The sequence below is a fragment of the Papaver somniferum genome, chromosome 2, assembly GCF_003573695.1.
Source record: "Papaver somniferum cultivar HN1 chromosome 2, ASM357369v1, whole genome shotgun sequence".
Classification (NCBI taxonomy): domain Eukaryota; kingdom Viridiplantae; phylum Streptophyta; class Magnoliopsida; order Ranunculales; family Papaveraceae; genus Papaver; species Papaver somniferum.
Genome location: NC_039359.1, coordinates 197,584,471 through 197,605,411, shown reverse-complemented (window position 1 = coordinate 197,605,411; position 20,941 = coordinate 197,584,471). Strand labels below are relative to the sequence as shown.

At 37.2% G+C, this 20,941-nt stretch overlaps 1 protein-coding gene across 1 annotated transcript; it reads left to right on the top strand.

The window, feature by feature from the left end:
• The first annotated feature begins 19,461 nt into the window (after nt 1–19,461).
• Nucleotides 19,462–20,304, top strand: LOC113352563 (protein FANTASTIC FOUR 1-like). Its single transcript, XM_026596374.1, has one exon. It carries the CDS (start codon nt 19,462–19,464, stop codon nt 20,302–20,304), a length of 843 nt encoding a protein of 280 aa, XP_026452159.1.
• Nucleotides 20,305–20,941: the final 637 nt, after the last annotated feature.

Sequence of the window (20,941 nt, the reverse complement as noted above, 5' to 3'; positions counted from 1 at the left end):
AGTCTTGATTTCTAGTCTACTTATAGTTAAGTCTCGGATTAGCATAGGAAGTGTAGTTGAGCTCTAGACTCCACGGTGTTCATCATGCAAAGACGAAGAACTACTCAAGGAAATGGTGGAACTTCATCCACAAAAAGGTGTGTGGAGACTTGAACTTATCTATCACTCAAAAGTCTATCTACTTTATTTCCTATCTTAAGAAAAAAGTCGTATTGCTATATAGACTTCGATTATACACATTTGTTATTTCAATCCGAGTTTATCTCTCTTATCTATTTCTCGAAATATGTGTTGGTAAGCTTTTGTTCTGGCCAAGTGAAAAAGCGAGGGTACAACAACCACATCCAATATTTCGCTTAGCAATCTATATGTACAAACTCTAATATACTTTTAAGAGAATCAATAAGACTCAATCTTAAAAACTTATATCAAAGAGTTAATATCTCAATCTCTCGATTTGATCTATACTCAAGCAAATAGGAATCTGCAAGTATTTATCAAATACTAGAGAGATAATTTGAACGGTACCGAAGACCAATGTTCAAGTATCAATCAATTTCAATCTACAACCAAAGGTCGGATTTCCAATTGATTGTTTTTAACGCACAACCTGTGATATTTTAATTATAAAGATAAACAACATAATGCGGAAATAGAAATAACACAGACACCAGAATTTTGTTAACGAGGAAACCGCAAATGCAGAAAAATACCAGGACCTAGTCCAGATTGAACACACACTGTATTAATCCGCTACAAACACTAGCCTACTACAAACTAACTTCGGTCTAGACTGTAGTTGAACCAAAATCAATCTCACACTGATCCAAGGTACAGTTGCGCTCCTTACGTCTCTGATCCCAGCAGGATACTACGCACTTGATTCCCTTAGCTGATCTCACCCACAACTAAGAGTTGCTACGACCAAAAGTCGAAGACTTTAATAAAAAAATCTGTATCACACAGAAAAGTCTATGGTAATAGATAAATCTGTCTCCCACAGATATACCTACAAGTTTTATTTTGTCTTTTGATAAATTAAGGTGAACATGAACCAATTGATAACCCTGACTTATATTCCCAAAGAACAACCTAGTAATATCAATCACCTCACAATAATCTTAATAGACGCGGCGAAAGAAGATATTGTGGAATCACAAAGGATGAGAATAAGATGTTTGTGATTACTTTTATATCTTGCCTATCGGAGATATCAATCTCAAGCCAATCTTTGCGATTGTACTCGTACGATAGAAATATCAAGATCAGATCACACAACTATAAGAAAGTAGTATCGGTATGGATTCACAATCCCAATGAAGTCTTTAAGTCGTTAACATAGTTTAGAAGAAGAAACCAAATGTTAAAGGAGAATCGACTCTAGCTTACACAACTAGTATCACATGTAAGGTGTGGGGATTAGGTTTCCCAGTTGCTAGAGTTCTCCCTTATATAGTCTTTCAAATCAGGGTTTGCAATCAATGTTAGCTTGGTAACAAAACATTCAATATTCACCATTTGATAAATACCTGGTTAGATTCAAGCTAACATCTTTCAACCGTTAGATCGAAAACCTAGCTTGTTACACACAAATGAAATGCATGTTTCTAGGTTTGTGTAACCGTACCCAAACATGTACATTTGTTGGTTCAACAATAGTTAACCAAATGGTTATCCATATTAGAACTTTCATATCTACCATATTCTTCTTCACCATAACTAGTTCAAATGACTCAAATGAACTAGTTAGAGAGTTGTTCAATTGCAAGGAAATCTTATATAACTACACAAGACACAATTGAAGCAAAAACGATTTGATTCACTCGAATCGGATGATGAACTTTATATCCACGTTTTGCAATTAACATTCCTTAGTTTATATAAACATGAGTTCACAAACAATCGTCTTTAGATGTAACCTAACTCAAGTTCGCGTAAGGAGTTCTCAAACTCCAACAGATTTTCTCGGGTCGAGAACTTCCGCCAGTTCGCGGACTTAGTTCACGAACTGAGTTCGCGGACTTAGTTCACGATTCTTGTTCCGGTTCTCTTGATCAACAAAGTTCACAAATTTCGGTTCAAGGAATATGGACCTATACATATATGTGTTTCCACAACAATGCTTATATCCATCATTGGTTATATAATCTAAACTCTCATTTCAATTATTGAAACATTCTTAGAGGACGTTATATAGTTGTTATTCACAAACCATTTTTCGTCAAAGCAATTTTCAAAGTGATTGAAACATAACATGACTTTCGTGACTAGGTAAAGATGAACTTGTCCAAAGTGAAAGCTTACCAACACATATTTCGAGAAATAGATAGGCGAATTAAACTCGGCTCGAAATAGCAAATGTGTATAGTCAAAGTTTATATAGCAAAACGACTTTTGTCTCAAGATAGGAGATAAAATAGATAGACTTTTGAGTAATATATAAGTTCAAGTCTCCACATACCTTTTTGTCGATGAAGTTCCACCAGTTCCTTGAGTAGTTATTCGTCTTGTATGATGATCCGCCATGGAGTTCTTGAGCTCAACTACACTTTCTATCCTAGTCCGAGACTTAACTATAGTAGACTAGAAATCAAGACTTATAGTTTTGAACTAACATTGACAAACATGCTTGAGATAGCAACGCATGCGAGTTCGACCGAGAAATTCTCTAACACCAAGTTCATCTTTACTAGTGACGAAAGTCATGTTGATTGTTTCAATTACTTGAAAATCGCTTTGATGAAAAATAGTTTGTGAATAACAACTATGTAACATCCTCTAAGAATGTTTCAATGATTGAAATGAGAGTTTAGGATATATAACCATGTTTGGATATAAACATTATATGTGAATTCATACTTGTGTTAGTCCAAAATCCTTGAACCAAAGTATGCGTACTTTGCTGTTCAGGATGACTGGAGCTAAGTCCGGGTACCTGTACGCGTACTGTCAGAAGTTCACATCCCGCGAATTTCTGCTGGAGTTTGTAAACTGAAAACAAGCTCAGTTTAGGTACTTAATTATGCGTACTTAAGTGAGTTATTTTCTAAAAATAGTTTAATTAGTGAAGTAAGATATTTACAAAATAAAGAAATGCAATCTTTGCAAACCATGGCCATAATGTTCATGTGAATCAAAACAATTTTTTCTTCAATTTTATCTTGTATACTTCTATGAGATCTAAGCAATTGAACAACTCTCTAACTAGCTCACTTGAGTCATTTGAACCAGTTATGGTGAAGATGAATAAGGTTGATATGAAAGTGCTCATATGGCTAACCATTGGTTAACTACTGTTGAACCAATGACTTGTACACGTTTAGGTACGGTTACTCAAACCTAAATGAAGTTACATTTCATGTATGTATAACAAGCTAAGTTCAATCTAACGGTTGAAAGATATTAGATTGAATCTAATCAGGTTTTCATCTAACTGTGAATACCGAATGCTTTGTTACCAAGGTAACTTAGATTGCAAACCCTGATTTGGAGACTATCTAAAGGAGAACTCTAGCAACTGGGAAACCTAATCCTCAAACCTCCTGTGTGATAATATTTATGTAAGCTGGAGTTTATTCTCCTTTAACCTTAGGTTTCTATCGAGACCCTGTAGGTTAACGACTTAAAGACTTCACTGGGATTGTGAATCCAGACCCAACTATTTTCTTTGTAGTTGCTTGATCTGATCTTGCTGTTTCTATCGTTTAATTTCTTCGATAGGCAAGATAGAAAAACAGTCACAAACATCATTGCCTCATCGTTGTGATTCCACAATATCTTGTTTCGCTAGTAGATTAAGATTATTGTGAGGTGATTGATATTTATAGGTTGTTCTTCGGGAATATAAGTCCGGTATATCAATTGGTTCCTATTCACCTTGATTTATCAAAAGACGAAACAAAACTCGTAGGTATTTCTATGGGAGACGTATTTATCTATTCCTGTAGACTTTTCTGTGTGATACAGATTTGTTTATTAAAATCTTCGACTTTGGGTCGTGGCAACTCTTAGTTGTGGGTGAGATCATCTAAGGGAATCAAGTACATAGTATCCTGTTGGGATCATAGAAATTAGGAGCACAACTGTACCTTGGATTAGTATGATATTGATTGGGGTTCAACTACAGTCCAGACCGAATTAGTTTGTAGTAGATTAGTGTCTGTAGCGGCTTAATAAAGTGCGTTTTCAATCTGGACTAGGTCCCGGGGTTTTTCTGCATTTGCGGTTTCCTCGTTAACAAAACTTCTGGTGTCTGTGTTATTTCTTTTCCGCATTATATTTTGTTATATAATTGAAATATCACAGGTTATGCGTTGAATCGATCGTTTGGTAAATCCAACCTTTGGTTGTTGATTGAAATTGATTGATCCTTGAACATTGGTCTTTGGTACCGTTCAAGTTATTTCTCTTGTATTCAATCAGGCTCGCAGATTTCTATTTGTTTGAATAAGGATTGAATCGAGAAATTGAGATATAACTCTTTGATGTACTTTTTATTAAGATTGAGTCCAACTGTCTAGTTGATTCTCTTAAAAGTATACTGGACTGAGTCCATACATATTTCTAAGCGAAATATTGGGTGAGGTTGTTGTACCCCTACTATTTCATGTTCAAACAGAAATCTAAAGACATCTTTGTCACGAATGTGGGCTAGAGGCACTGCTTCCACCTACTTGGTAAAGTAGCCGCTAGCTACTATGAGGTATTTTCTCTTATGTGTTCCCTCTACCAAGGGTCAAAATATATAAACCCTCACTTGACGAAGGGACAAAGGCCGATGACTGAGTTCAGCTCTGTCGATGGTGCCTTATCTTTTTGGAGAAGTGTTGGCACTCTTCACACTGTCTTTCTAAGTGAGTGCATCTTGGTCCATGTATGGCCAATAATAGCCTTGCATCTTTACTTTGATAACCAATAATCTTCTGTCAATGTGGTTTCCTGCATCTCCGTAATGTATTTATGTGAGTATCCTCTTTCCTCCCATGTGAGACAAACATCGTAGCAAAGGTACCAAAAAGACCTTTTGTATAATATTCCTTCTCGTAGCTCGTTGTTGGATGTTTTTTATAAGATCTTTTTTGCTTCTCTAGCATCTATGGGAAGGATACTTTTCTCGAGATATTGGTGAATATGGAATCTCCATCCCTCCTCAGGTGCATTGTCTTCATCGTCCATTGGAGTTCCTTCTGGTTTTTCCTTTGGTATCTCCTCTACAGCCTCCTCAGGTATGACAAGAGCCATGGTTTCTTCTTCCTTTGTAACTATTCACTCGATGGAGGGTTCGTATAACCTCCATATCTTGACCACCGTGGATTTCTTGGCTCTTAGCATAGAGTATATGTATGCCAATGCATCAGCATGTGTGTTATCCTTTCGGAACACGTACCTGAATATCACGTTTGGGATCTATGCGGCGTGATCCTGAGCTAGCTTCAAAATTACGCAATCAGGATAGGATATATCGCTTGATACCTTAGTTCGATTTGTCGTATAACCAATTGAGAGTCACTTGTTAATTGAATGTTCGTCAACCCTAGATCTATCACCAATATGAGAGCATGCACCACCGCTTCATATTCCACGACGTTTTTGGTGTATTCTTTGTACTCCAGCCTAAATGCATAGATCAAACGTTCCAATGTTGGGTCTTTATCACTATTTTGATGCACGCGCCTTCTCTGTTAGAGGAACCATCCACAAATATCTCCCATCTTCACAGGTTCTGAGTATCCAAAATATCCTTAGGATCCTCCTTGTATTCTTTCATGCGTGGGATATCATCTACCTCCACTTTGTCGTTCAAAGGTAACTCTGCTAGAAAATCTGCCAATACTTGGGATTTCTCAGCCTATTTTGTTTCGAAGATGATTTGAAATTGTTTGATTTGAGCATTCCATTTTTTCACCCTTCTTAATATTTCTGTTAAGCCGAGAACTTGACTTATCTGATCCTTAATTAAGACTTGGATGGTATGTGCATCGAAGTAGGTTCATAGATTTAGAGTTGCGGATATGAGTTGATCTAATTTGGTGTAGTTGCGCTCGGATGAGATGAGGGATTTTCTTATGTAGTAGATGTGCATTTTTACCCACTCATGATTCTGTACTAAGACTATGTGTTAAATCATTGCTTGGTTGAACCCATTAGGCGTTGGTATGTCAAGTTTGGTTGTCATATTTTAGTATCAATTAAAACTCATTTAGAGTTGCTTGATTAAATGTACTAGAGTCAACTTCGTTTAGGTTAGTCTAGGAATGTTAGACATACAAGTATTATTTTGAAGACCTGAAGATCGCGAAGACGTATCGACTATAATGAAAACATCATCCTTCCACTAGAGGTTAGTGATACTGACTTGACTTATTTTCATTCCTATCATTGCTTTCAATAACATGTGAGGTTATATTTAATATTCTAATATTAGACTTGGTAATTTTATTATGATCAAAGTGTCAAGGAAGAATATTTGATTACGAAGTATAATGTTTATCTTTTGAACTTCGTAAATGCGACAACGACATAATCTATGTAACTCGTTACTTGATTGTGTATTGGATATAGGTGTGATTTCATCCTAGAAAACTATGTTTGATTACATATGTTTAAAGGAAGTACATATACGAAACTTGTTTCGTAATCGAAAAAAAATCAATAGGCGCTTTGGTCCGGGTTTCATTGATGATCTATTGGATGACCAATTCGAACATATGTAAGAACTTTGGTAGAAATGATCTTGACTTATTTTGAGAGTTACGGTAAAACGATCTTTACCTAGTTTGGGATATACAGTAGAACCGATCTTAACTGATGTTGAGTGCCTTGGTAGAACCGATCCTTACCTATATTGGAATACTTGGTAGAACCGATCTTAGCTTTTGTCGGGAGTCTTGGTAGAACCGATACTTACTTATTGGGAGTCATGGTAGAACCGGTCCTATCTATTGTTGGGAGTCACGGTAGAACTGATCCCTACCTATATTTAGAAACTTGGTAGAACCGATCTTAACCTATGTTAGGAGTCATGGTAGAACTGGTCCAAGAGCAAAACCGATCATCTACAATAACATATTACTTTACGGTTTTGTGTGAGTTTGGAATTAGAGTTTTCTAAATAGGAAAGTTTAAGATGTCGACATAATTTGAACATGAATATAATTCTTATATTTTATTGTTCTAAGATATCCCTTATACTCAAGGTGATCCAAATCCGAAATATTGAGAATCTTTTAATTAAGATTTTGATCATATGTTTTTGATTTTCAAGTAAATCAAAACATATCTCTTGGAAAGTTATATTAGTAAAGTGCTAAACTAATACTAGATATTTTCTAATGAGAGATTTCGGAATTACGGGTTAGATTTAGTTGGAAATATGAAAAACCGAAATTAGGTACTTACTACATATCTTGAGAATATTTTTGGTCTTGGAATTTCCTTTTTTCCCAAACAACCTTGGTCTATAAATAGTTGAGTTTGCACTTCTTGTAAACTATCCTAAGAGCCAGGCAAACTTCATTCATGTTATTTTTGGTGGAACCGTCTATTCTGAGAGGAAAGTACCCTAATTAGGCGAATTCTCTTACGACCGCTCGTTTAAAGACTTCTGTAAGATCAAGAAGCTCTACGAGTACCGTTGGTAGGAAACTAGATTATTACATTGTTATTTTAGTTTTCTATTATTGATTTGGTTGACTAACAATTGTTGAAACTTCGTTTGAACTTAGTTTGATTATTCTTGAGAGAATTTTCTTTTGACATAAGGTCACTCAAACTAGATCAAAGTATTGAGGGGATTTTTAGAACTGTTATTAGATCTAAAGACAAATTGTGATCATCTATTGTCAACAGACTTCGTTCTGTGTGTGATCGATCATAAGTGGATTCAAGTTGTGGTGTGCATGTATATAAGAGGTAATTGAAGATTTGAAGAACAAGAAGATTTTTCTTATTTGTTTTCGTATCTCGTGATTTGTTCACACATATTGATCGGTTGGGATCCGACCTAGATCTGATTTATCTTTGATAGATTTGATCATATAGTATAATATATCGACAACTATCATTTGGTGGTGTACTTCAGTATCCAAATCTGATAGTTGCAAATCTTAATCTAAGTTATTGATTTGGATTGATCTTACCCGAGAAAGGAGTTTACTAGTTTAAACAGAAGAGCCTTTGTCAAAACTCAACGAATCTTTTTCTAAAAGATTATTGGAGTAGTTACAAAACAACTTTGTTCTTTACTTTTGGGAATACGATCAAACAGAGTTGAGTGCTTAATACTTTACATCGATAAAACAACTCAATATAATGGTTTCTGTCTTGGGATTCACGTGCGTGACCAAACGATCGAAGATGCAAGGATACTGAGGAAAATAAGTAACTAGGGGTAGATTAATTACTCTCAAATATACGAATTTGTATTTGTACTCTGTATAGCAGCTTAATTTTGAGAGTATTCAAAACTGGACTAGGTCCCGAGGTTTTTATGCATTTGCGGTTTCCTCGTTAACAAAATATTGTTGTGTCATTTACTTTTAGTTTTCGCAATTATAATTGTTTTATTATAATTAAAATTAAATACACTAGTACGTTAATCCTAATCACTTGACATTGATAATATAGTCAATCGGTCTTGTACCCTAGCTATTGTCAAGTGAATACCTTGTTGTTGCATTGTCTCGACTTTGTCCATAGACGATCACACTTGGAATCAGACTTATAGGTTGAAACGAAAAAATTGTGGTGTACTTGGGTACCCTTGTCATTTCACCGTGCTTACAGCATTTTGTTGGTTGCTGCAAGGTACAAAGTTAATACCTCACCTAGCTCCGATTTTTGCAAGATAGGTACGAAGGCAAGATATTCTTTGATTTTTGGAAGGCATGCTCGCATTCTGTAGTCCACATGGAGCGACTTCTTTTCCTTAGTGTATGGAATAAAGCTTTGCATTTATAAGACGACCTCGTGGTGAACCTTACCTATGGCTTCAATTGAGCAGTGTCTAGACCAAAGACGAAGATTATCCCGCATGTTCACTCGGGGCCTATGATTACGAACATAAGATTCTGTATCGTGGATGAACCTTCGCTTTAAAATATAATAATGGGAAAACTATGGGTCCATCGATTAAGAGGAACAACTTCAACATACCATCAGTACCTACGGTTTCCAAACACCCATGGGTGAGATGGAAATCAAATGATACCAGCATGATGCTAGGATGTGCAACTTGACAGGGGTGAGGCTCAATGAAGAAAGAATTGCTACTCAGCAAAACGCGAGAAAAAGGAAGAGGGAGGAACCAAAGAAAATAAAGGCGAAGCAATCATCACAACAAAATTTTCTCCATTAGATGTAGCCAGCACCTCAACTGGCCCAGTTTCCAAAGCTTCTTCCAAATAGCAATTACAGAAAGTCACTCCTCTACAACCTCCAAAACCAACCTTCACGCCAATTAACCAACAAGAAAGCCAACAAAGGATCGCAAGAAGAACCAAAGCTAATTAGCATCAGTACACTATTAGAAGAGAAAAATGAGGTGAACTTAGAATAACTACTCAAGTAGTACGTAGATATCTTCGCGTGGTCCATCTCCATGAGTTGATCCGGAGGTGTCCTCCCATCAACTTTAGATAAAACCAAAAGCAACACCCTTAAAGGTAGCAGATGTCTACCACAATGCGGCAGAAAAGGGATTGCAAAAGCTCTTAAAAACAGGATTCATCAAGAAAGAAAAGTACCCTACTTGGTTGTCAACATGGTAATAGTACCCAAGAATAACGGAGGGGTACATATCTACATCGACTTCAGAAATTTGAACAAGGCGTGTCCTAAAGGCGGCTATCCACTTCCCAACATCGGACAACTGGTCAACACTACCGAAGGACACGAAAGGTTATTCTTCATAGATGGTTATTACGGATACAACCAAGTCGCGTTAGCTGAGGAAGATCAGGAGCACACTGCGTTCTTCGCCCTACGCGACCTATATTGCTATACCAGGATGCCTTTTGGACTGAAAAACGCGGGGGCAACATACCAACAACTAGTCGACAAGATCTTCAAGCAATGAATATGTAAGATATTGTAGGTCTACGTAGATGACATGCTCGTGAAAAGAAAGCAAGCAAATAACCACCTCTCAGACCTAAGGGAAAATTTTGAAGCAATGAGAGTATGTCATGTGAAATCCAACCCAGAGAAGTGTACATTCGGGGTAACCTCCGGAAAGTTCTTAGGGTACCTGGTAATTAACAGGGAGATAAAAGTAGATCCCGAGAAGGTCAGAGCGGTGATAGAGATGCAATATGCAACAACTTTGAAAGGTGTATAGAATCAGAACAGGATAGTAGCTTCAATGGATAGTGCAAGTGGATGATTCCATATGTTCATATTTCAACCCCTTCCTTTGGAAGGGTTCGTAAAAAACATATTCATAGAATTTCCCCCGTCTATGAGGACCTTCGTGACATTGCAACCATGAATAGGAAGAGTTATCACAAGAGGATCGTTATGCATTTCAATTTCTTGGTTGATATATTTTGTTGAGAATGTCAAAAGAGATTCCAGCCAATCCTCCCAGGTGATAGTTGGTGGGCCGCTTAACTTGAATATTTCATGGGACTCGATCTTCTTGCAGTTGCAGGCCAACTCGAGGATGTCTTCGAGTAACAAAGTAGGAGCATTGTACGAGTAGGTGATCATGTTTAAGTATTTTACATCCTCGGGGAGTTGTAACCTCTTCTACGGTGCTGCTTCCGTAGCAGTAGTTGGTAACTGAACATATTCCATGAGTTTTCCTGCACCAATGATCTTTTGAATGGTATGCCTTGGGTAGTGGAAATTTTCCGTTGTATGTTCGTAGTACCGGTGGTACTCGCAATATTCTTTCGAGTCCTTTGTTCTTTCCATCTGCTTACCTTTGGTACTAGGGTAAGGAAATTCAAGATTCTTTCCTTCTTTCCTCAGGGTTTGAGTAACCGGTGTATTGATATTTGTGAAGAATTTGTACGCGAAGTTCTCTCACCTCTTCGCTTTCTTCGCCCCTCTCCGAAATTTAATCTTTTGTCCCTAGAACCTGATCTGCTCCCTCAATCACCTTATCTTTTGCTTGATTCTGGAGCTGGTTCCATAGAATTAGTTCTTTGTAGAGTGGTAACTCCTTTGATATGGGACCTTGGATTGTCTTTGTGGATTTCTTCAAGCCTGGTGAAGCGATCCTGGATGATTCGAATATCCCCTTCAGATTCTAAGGTCCTAATGTGATGTTCCACAAAGATGGATGATATTCTGTCAAAACCATACTTATAAAAATTGATGTTGATCTCGGGATTGACCTTATTGGTTGCTAGACAGATCTGTTTCCACCTCTCGGTGTATTGGATCAATATTTTCCTAGGTCCGATAGCTACGGAAAATAGCCCATCCAAGCCATCCTTCGTAACTTTGTTGTACATGTACGTTTCCAAGAATACAATTAATAGCTGCTTGAACGAATCTATTTAGTTTTCAGGTAAGTTTTCGTGTCACGTCAGGGCGAATCCTGCTAAGATTGCAGGAAACTATCGGCACGATACAACCTCATTCCTCTCCCAACGGCCTACGAGTCTAATATCTTAGATGAGCATCCGGGTCCGTAGTACATTGTAGGTTTGAAACGTAGGTACTGGACATTTCAGAGGGATGTTTTCCCACAGAAGGTATGTTGTTAGCAAAGATGTTGTGGCTCCTACAATACCTCATTAAGTCGTGCCCCTCCGCATCCTGTATTTAAACATTGTATTTTCTTCTGCATCTTTTCCATTTACTCAATTAACAGCTCTACGTTGTTGGTACCTCGTGATAATGATTCTGAATAATGGTTCTGACTAGGTTTCTAGCTGAGGTCTGGTTCCTCATGATTACGCCTAGTCCCCCTACTTTCTCTTGCCTGATTAATCCTTGTTGCACGAAGGGTCCTTCTGTGATTTGCTGAGATGGATTCTTGGTCATTCCCCCCCTTAGAGAGTTAAAAGTGGGAGCCTTCGATTTGTTCATCCAAGAGTTTCTTGAGATTTTTATTTTCCTGAGCCATGAAATGCATTGTGTCCTCATGTTTCTTGTTTCATTGTAACAAAGATGTTACATGAGACGCCATCTATTCTTCATTAGAGGCTCTGCCTCCTAAGGTGTGATGTATGTCAGATTTTGAGAGTCGTCAACTTTGTCTTCTATGATATGAGCATCAGGGTCCACAGACAGTGGCATTACATTTCCCAGCCCTCCTGATGGATATGCCAAGGTAGGATGTAACTCTTCATTACGAGAAGAATGCTGCGTAATGAGAGCTGGTTCTGGTAGGTGAATTCCATAAAGTGGTTGTGCTCCTAATATTTTTCATGTTCCTTCAACACGAACAAGTGGTCGGTTGGCAGCTAACCTTTGTGCTGCTTCACTTAGAACATCTTCAGCTTCATTCCCCTGGTTCATTCGCGTTAGCTTCATTCGCCTGGTTTATTCGCGTCGGTTGCAAGCTAACCTTTGTAAGAATCGTAGTTTGAGATCTTCCACATGTGAGGGTAGGAATGCTTGGTTTCTCCATACCTTTGTTTTATCCTGAAAACAAAGAGTAAACTGGTAGGGTACGTTTTGCAGGTACCTTCGTTAAAAACAACAGTTAATGCTTTATTCACAAGGACAACTGTGAACTATTTTTCTGAGGTCGAATTTTATGGAATTGTATAATAGTTGGGATTGAGTTCTTAAATTACACTCAGGTGAAAAAAAGCAATAGAAGATGTCAATGACTGTTTAAAAGAACGTGTCAGTTCATCAAAGACCCTTGGTTCATAAATGAGTCCAAGGTTTTTTCTTCTTTAATTTTCACTGAGATTCCCTAGTAGTCAGAGATACTTAGATCTAGAGGCTATGTTCTCGTACAAAATGTGCTTAAGAGCAACTGCAGTGGTGCGATCAAAACCAAAGATCAAAGATCAAAAAAAAGATCAAATTTTGGGTTTAGTTCGTGTTGTCACGTAACGGTGGCGATTAAAATTTGGTCGCGCGTAATTTAAAGATCCGCCCCAAAAAAATTTCATCGGGCGTATCTCAAATGTCCGCCCAATCAATCACCAGGCGGACTTTAAGTTTACGCCTGTCAACAGGCGTACTTTAAGTTTACGCCTCATTTTTTTTTTTTTTTTAATTTGAATTTTCATCGGGCGTAATTTAAATCTCCGCCCGTTAACAAGCGTACTTTAAATTTACGCCCAGCAACAAACGTACTTTAAATTTACGCCCGACTATATTAGGATTTGGTATTTGGTCGCGACCAAATATGGTCTGGAATTTGATCTTTGGCTGGGATTTGATCTTTACTCCGTCCCACTGCGTCACGATCTCATCCCAAATTTTTGGTTATACTCTCCCACTGTGGATGCTCTAAGCGATAAAAATGACTATTTACGCTTTTTGAAGGTGTTTTTGAAGATATATATTGACAAGTCTTTTGAGATTTAGAATTCTAAGAACATGTGTACGGAAAGATGAACTTGTCATTAAAAAGTTAGATCCACCCTTCTTTGTAATTAGATATAGACTTTTAAAGAAGATTTCTAAAAAAACGAAATGATGAAATACTTAAAAAATCAAGCCGCTAAGCCTGTTTTTAGCGCTAAACTGTGACTGCTAATATCCCGCTAAGTCTACGTAATATGAAAAGCTCAGAGTATCATATACTAAGTGGCAAAGATACCTTAGTTGAACTGATAATGCCGAGTAAATAAAATGAGTTCAAAATAAAGATTGAAACGACAATAAATAAGATAATAATAGCGCGACAAAGTTATCAAGAATTCTATAGATTACGTGGTTTGACTTTCGTCTATGTTCACGGGATAATAAGTAGTGATATGTATTATGTTTTGAGTTATTACGAGGTATTTAATGTGCTCAAAGGTATTAAATAGAACTAAAGCTTTAGAACTTGTAATCTAACTCTTGGCATTCAATAAGTATAAGCTCTCTATAAATCTACTTAAGTAAATTGTGTGTCCCTTTTTTGGAAGTGAAGCTCGGTATTTATAACACCTTCCTCATCAGAGATATCTTCGCTGCTTCCAGGTCCATCGAGATTTGATGATCCTCCATACATATTTGTACCTTCGTCGACCGTGGACCTTCCCCAATCATATTATGCCACCTAAGCTCATTTTCATGTGTTTCCAAGTCCCTCAAGATCTGCTACTCCTCCGTACATATTGTATCTTCGTCGACCGCGGATCTTCTCCAGTTAGACGATGCCATCTAAGCTCCTCCCACCGTCCCACGTGCCTGAAGTCCACGCGCCTAGGTAGAGACCAGTTGTATTTAATTCTAAGTGGACGCCTCGGCTATTTCTGACTTGTTGATAGCAGCCACGTCCCTAAGTAGAGACTCGTTGCATTTAACGTTGAGTGGACGCTTCAGTTGTCCCTGACTTGCCGATAGTAGCCACGTCCCTAAGCTAGGGTCTATCTCTCCATCACTAGCGTTGATTATCGTTCCCTCGTGATTCGATAAAGTAAGCACACAAAGGATTCCCTACTTTGCACACCCAAACATTGCTGGGACTATTGAGTTAACCTGTATACGGTATCCCAAATGATGACCGTGTAAGGCAGTTAAATGTCATCTACAATAGCCAAGTTAAATAAAGTAACCTGTTATAGGGGCTAATGAAATCATTAGAGGGGATGAACCATGATAATAATATCTATCTAGTTGGTTAGAGGGTGTCCAAATGGTAATGTAAATTGTCTAGATTACCCTCACTACTTTTAACCTAAATCAAAGCTCAATTGAAAATCTGTTTTCTTTCTTCTTCTTTTCTCCATGAGCCAAAGGATCTCAGCATTACTTTAATGATTGTAGTGATTATAATCAACCACATCCTCCAATAGTTGAAGAACAACAATTTCAAAGCCCTAATCCATCAGACAAATTAGTGGAATGACTTATATGAGATATGTTTTGAGAAACCCACTTAGGGTTTTATTTTGTGTTCGATTTAGGTTAGAAAATTTAAATTTAAATTTCAAATTAGTGTTGGAGATGAAAATTGAAGTTCAAAATTAGGGTTCATGTGTGTCACGGTTGGTTATAGTTCAAGTACCAACCGTAATTTTAGTTTTTCATGTGGTTATGGTTTGTAAATGATGAACTAAAAACCGTAGACGAGAAAATCTAAGAAAGAACGTCCAATTACGATTTTTATTTGCAACCGTTACTTCACTTATTGTTGGTGTCGAATCCACCATTACGAACCGTAAATTTTCCTGTATGTCTCACAAAAATTCTACGTCTAATACTTATCAACCATAGTTTAGTTATGGTTTGTAGTTTTTCTACCGTTACCAAACGTAGAATTTCTCCGAACTTTGTTCTCAAAAAAGGTTTTACGGTTCAAATTTTAGTTGATATACCAATTGTAAACTATTTACGGTTGGTATTGATACTCTATTCACAAACCGTAATTGGTTATAATTGGAATGAAGGTTATGAACAAATCAACCATAACTAAATTACGGTTCATCTCGAGGAGACTAACACCAACCGTAACTGATTTTACGATTGGATTTTTCCAAATTCAACCAGTTACGGTTGGTAGTTCATCAATTACGAACCGTAACTCACACTTACGATTGGTTACATGAAAAACACCAACCGTAAGTCTCTCTGAAAATCTAAAAGTTTTGATCTTTTTATGTATTTTAGATAATTTTGAGCAAAAAAAAACTAATTGGATCCAAGTTAGAGGTATACATGGTCATATAAAGATTCACTCCTCTCAAATTTGTCACTTGAATCACTCATTTTGGTTGAGTGAATCAAAATCCAGAGTTTCAAATATATCACAAAAGTTTTTCTTTTTTTCTCCTCTACGCTTTTTTTCCCTCCAAAACTAATCTGATTTTTTGTTTTGGGTACATTATTTATATGTCCCTACTTTTGACACCCAATAAATATATCCTTATACAACAATAAATATGTCCCTACTTTTTAATAACCTTATCCATTTAAAATTAGATTCCCTTAATACCCTCACCCATATAATATTTTTATTTATTTCAAAATGCAACAAATTTCTTCATCTACCACTTCACCACCACCACTAGCACCACCACCACAAACATTTTACTACCATTCCACCACCACCGTTCAACAACCACCACCTACCAACCGCCACCACCACTCCTTCACCACCACCATTACACCACCAGTCCTCCACCACCACTAGTTCGTCGTCGCCACCACCACTAATCCGCCGCCACCACTGCCACTGTCACCGCCGTCGTCGCCACCACCACTGGTTCAAATATTTTTGTATCAATAACAGTAGTTGATCCAAATAAAAATAGAACCAACAGTAGAAGTTGATCCAATTTATGGGATCAACAATGGTAGTTGATCCAAAAAAAAGGGGATCAACAGTAGAAGTTGATCCAATTTAGGGGACCAACAATGGTAGTTGATCCCCTAAATTGGATCAACAATGAAAGTTGATTCATGCAAATGGAGTGAACTTAGCGTGAATCGAATACGCATCATCTGACATGGAGTCATTCATGCTACCATTGCACCACAAGTTCAACATTGGAAGAAATTTACATGATTTAAACTACAAGCATGATTATACTTATCCAAGGAAATATTGTCAACAATAGGAGTCGAAAGGATTAAAAACAGTAGTTGATCCAATAAAAAATTGGGCCAACAACAAGAGTTGATCCAATAAATGGATCAACAACCGTAGTTGATCTCATAAAAAATTGGGTCAACAACAAGAGTTGATCCCATAAATTGGTCAACAACTGTAGTTGATACCATAAAAAATTGGGTCAGCAACAACAATTGATCCCATAAAAACATATAAACAACACCAATTGATCATCACTTGTAGCTTCATAAACAACATCAGCTTCATCTCCTCCATTGCAGTAACCACCAACAGAACCATCAACCACCATTTATAATCCATAACAGCAACCGCCACTGTCTTCTATGAAGCTTCAACACCAATTCGAACCACCACCACCGTCGCCACCAGAACCACCACCGCCGCTACCATTATTATCATTACTTCTCTCTTCATAATTCTATATTCCCTGTAATTCCTACACATTCATCTATTCATTTTAATCACAAGCTATTAGAAGCATCAGCAACTTCAAATTCGAACTCACCCATTACTTCTCAGCAACAACAAGTTCATTATCTCCAACATATCCTACTGATTCACACACCACAACCATCTCGAAATTAATTTTATCTTAGCAGCTCTCAGATCCCCTTTTCTTAATCGAACCGAACCACCAAATCGTTCGCAGACGTTGCTCAAAACTTGATTTCAAAACCTAAAAAATCAGATCTCATTTTCTTTGGATATGATTTTAAAAATCGATTATAGAAGAAGAAAAACGTTTCATATGTTGTTGATACATCTCGATTGTCGGCGGCGAAGGTAGGAGAATTTGCAGAGGTGGTGACGATCGAGATGCTGGTGGTGGTGGTGGAGCAACGGAGATGATGGTTCACTGCTAAATGAAGAAGAAGAAGAAGAAGCAGGGATAGATAAAAAACAATAGATACGGGGCAAATTTGGAAGAAATGAAATCCTTATTGGACCCCTGATGGGCTTATAGATAGAGAGGGACATATTTATTGTGTGACAAGGATATTTGTAAAGTCCATCAAAAATAGGGACAAATATTCAATTATCATTTTTGGGTTAGAGTAAATATAATAGAAACTTAATTAGCAACACTAAACTAAATTATCAACACTAAATTATGTAAGGGTTAATTAAAAAATTGATAAAGAATTTTTGAAATTACCATCTAATGACCATTTTTATCCTCTAAATTAGTTACGATGCTGCCGGATGAAATACGCTTAACGCGTGAGTGAGCGAGCAAAGAAAATTTCAAACACCACCTCTTCTTCTTTAAAATGTCGCCCATGCGCTTAGTCAAAGACAAATGATGATTCAGGCATCATTAATACCCTTCAATATCGGGTTTGTAGTTAGAGCATCTCCAATGCAAGGGGTAAAGGTCTTAAATTAGTATGACACCTAGGATTTAAGACTTTTTGCACCAAAATTTTATCTCCAATGCAAGGGTGGGGGTCATAGAAAAAGATGACATGGCTTATTGGGGGGTAAAGGACAAGGTGGAAATAAGACTTTCTTCATGACCCTAGGTCTTAAGTCCACATCATCTTTTGTCTCTTAATTTAATTAAAAAGTGTAAGATAATACCTTGTACATTGGAGATGAAAATTAGGTAGAGAGTGTTATTTTTAAATTTTTTTGTCATGTAGTGAATGACCCACAAACAAAAGGTATAAATAACATCTCCATATAGGATGACCTTGACCTCTAACATTGGAGATGCTCTTAGATATTTCGCATTAGAATCTTTCTTTCTGTTTTAACTTAAATTTGGTCAATAATACGTTGAAAAGACGGAATGTACTAGGCAGGTAGTGGAATAGCAGTAGCATTATTTAATGGTCTAGTTAGCACGTCCCACGTCACAACCCAAATCCCCCAAAAAGCGAACAGAAAAGAAGAAGAAAAGGTCCAAGAGGAATTTCCGAAACAATACAGAAGAACCAAGTCGAAACAAACAGCAAGGCAAGCAGCCAGACAAAGCTCAAGAACCTGGAAATTCTTATCAAGTTTGTTTGCTGTACCATACCATACAATCAAATTCCATCCGTATGTTTATACCAGGTGAGTTGTCACGGCCGAATCCTCACAAGACTTTCCATGGGATAGCCAGCTGGGATAGCGGTGTTGACATATCTCTGACGTAGACAAAGTACTACGTAAAAAAGACGCAGTTTAAAGTGATGTGCTCGAAAAAGACCACTACTTGAAATCCATCTTACTACACGGTCAAAAACCCACTCATAACACCACCCACCTTTACCACGATTCGATCCTAAGACCTCCTCACATGATCCAAGGCAGGGCCGTAGCAAACGGACCGGTGAGAGCATGTCCGTGGTTAAATCTCACATTGTCATAGTTTCGTTTTCTGTCCGCATAAATGTAAAACACTGTCGTAACTTCCAGGATTTGCTCATCCCAAAATAAAATTCCAAATAAGGAAAATAACGATAAGATCAGACGCAAGATATACATAGATGGACAGATAAACCTCAAAATTGAAGTGGTCGTACCGTTACCAAAAATCATAGCGGATATAACGGAACTAGATAAAGATAGTCATGGGATATGGTCCACTTTTTTGGTCAAATGGTCTTTCAATCCAGCACATAATTATGATCTAACGCTCCTCATCGCATCTTCTAACAAACCGACCAACATCCGACTCCCCTCCTTCTCTGTATCTACTTCATGCCAGCTCAGCCATCTCCTATAAATATAGCTTTTCTCACTTTTCCATTTGGTTTAGGGACACTTTCAGAAAAATGCTTAGTTTCTGTAAAAATTTAACTCTGCTTCACTATTTCCTAGGGTTTCCGATTTCCTCTTCAGATCAAGATCAAAATTCAGATTCTGGATTGAGTTTGATTTCATCTAATTGTCAAAGACCAGATAACGTTTTAGAATCAGCGTTTCTCAGATCAGCGGCAAAAGGAAACATGGAAGCTAACGATGATGATAAGAAGATGTGTGAGATTTTTAGTAATGGAGGATTTGTGGGTAATACATGTACCGAGAGTTTAGGTTTTGAAAGTTCAGATCAAATGGAATTAGAAGGAGATGAAGAAGATGAGAAAAAGATCATGGTGGAGGATTTATTATCAACATCAATTCTTAACGAAAGACATATAAGATCATTAGACAGATATAGAAGAAAACCATCATCGGATAAGCTCGGCGAAGATGATCTTCTGAAATCAAAGAAGAAGAAACTAGTATTTCCACCACCCTTATCAACAATGAATCAAGAAAATGGAAAACCTAATTCTTTTCTAAAACCAGTTAGAAAAGATGGTAAATTAGAATTAATTCAAGTTCATATTATTCATCCAAAACCGATATTTCAGGCTTCTAGACAAGATGGCCGTCTCAGGTTATATTTCATTGATAAAAAAGTCGACGAAGAAAACGAAGAAATCAAAGAAGAAGAACAAGTTATCGAAACAAAAGAAATTAAGGATGAGGGGAGTCATAGTAGTAGTATAAGGATAAAAGAATTGAAGTTTCCATTGATGGGGACTAATGAAGGTTTCATGAGGTCATGTCATGAACTGATTGCTAATCATCATCATCATCACATGAATAGGTCAACTGTACATGTACTTTAAGCAATTTTGAAGTTTTTTTTCTTTTTTTTTGCCATTACTAAATTTAGCAGTGGAGAGAGAAACAGAGGAATCCAAGTTTTGCCAAAAAAATAAGGAGTAAGACGAGAGAATTTTTCGAAAAATCGAAAGGACAGTGATGTAAATAAAGGATATTCTTACCATTTTACACCTTTACACCCTTAATGTGCTGGCAAAGAGCTATCACACCCAAATTTGTTTTCACTGAGATCTCGTGTATCTTACATGGGACCTCTACAACAGATGTAAAGAAGCAAACGAAAAGAAGAAAGTTTAGGTCGGTCTGCGGTGAACTAATAAACACCGGAAGTGCTAGGGAGCCCCGCTTATATACCCATCATTTTACACCACCACGTGTCACTAACATCTATCTTTCATTTCTTTCACATCCTGCCCTGCCTGAAAAAAATAGGGGGTCCGTTTTAAAAATGTACCAATACAAACTTAACACATAGTGGGATATAAGGAATGGGGTATAAAACCGGAATTCCTAAAGCATTTTCGAATAAACACGACACGTAGGTCGGAAAATTTTATCCTAACAGAGTGGCGGTATTAACCATCAGTAGCAAAATCCGAAGATCCATTTAAAATCAACCCCAACGGAGAGATCAGTTCC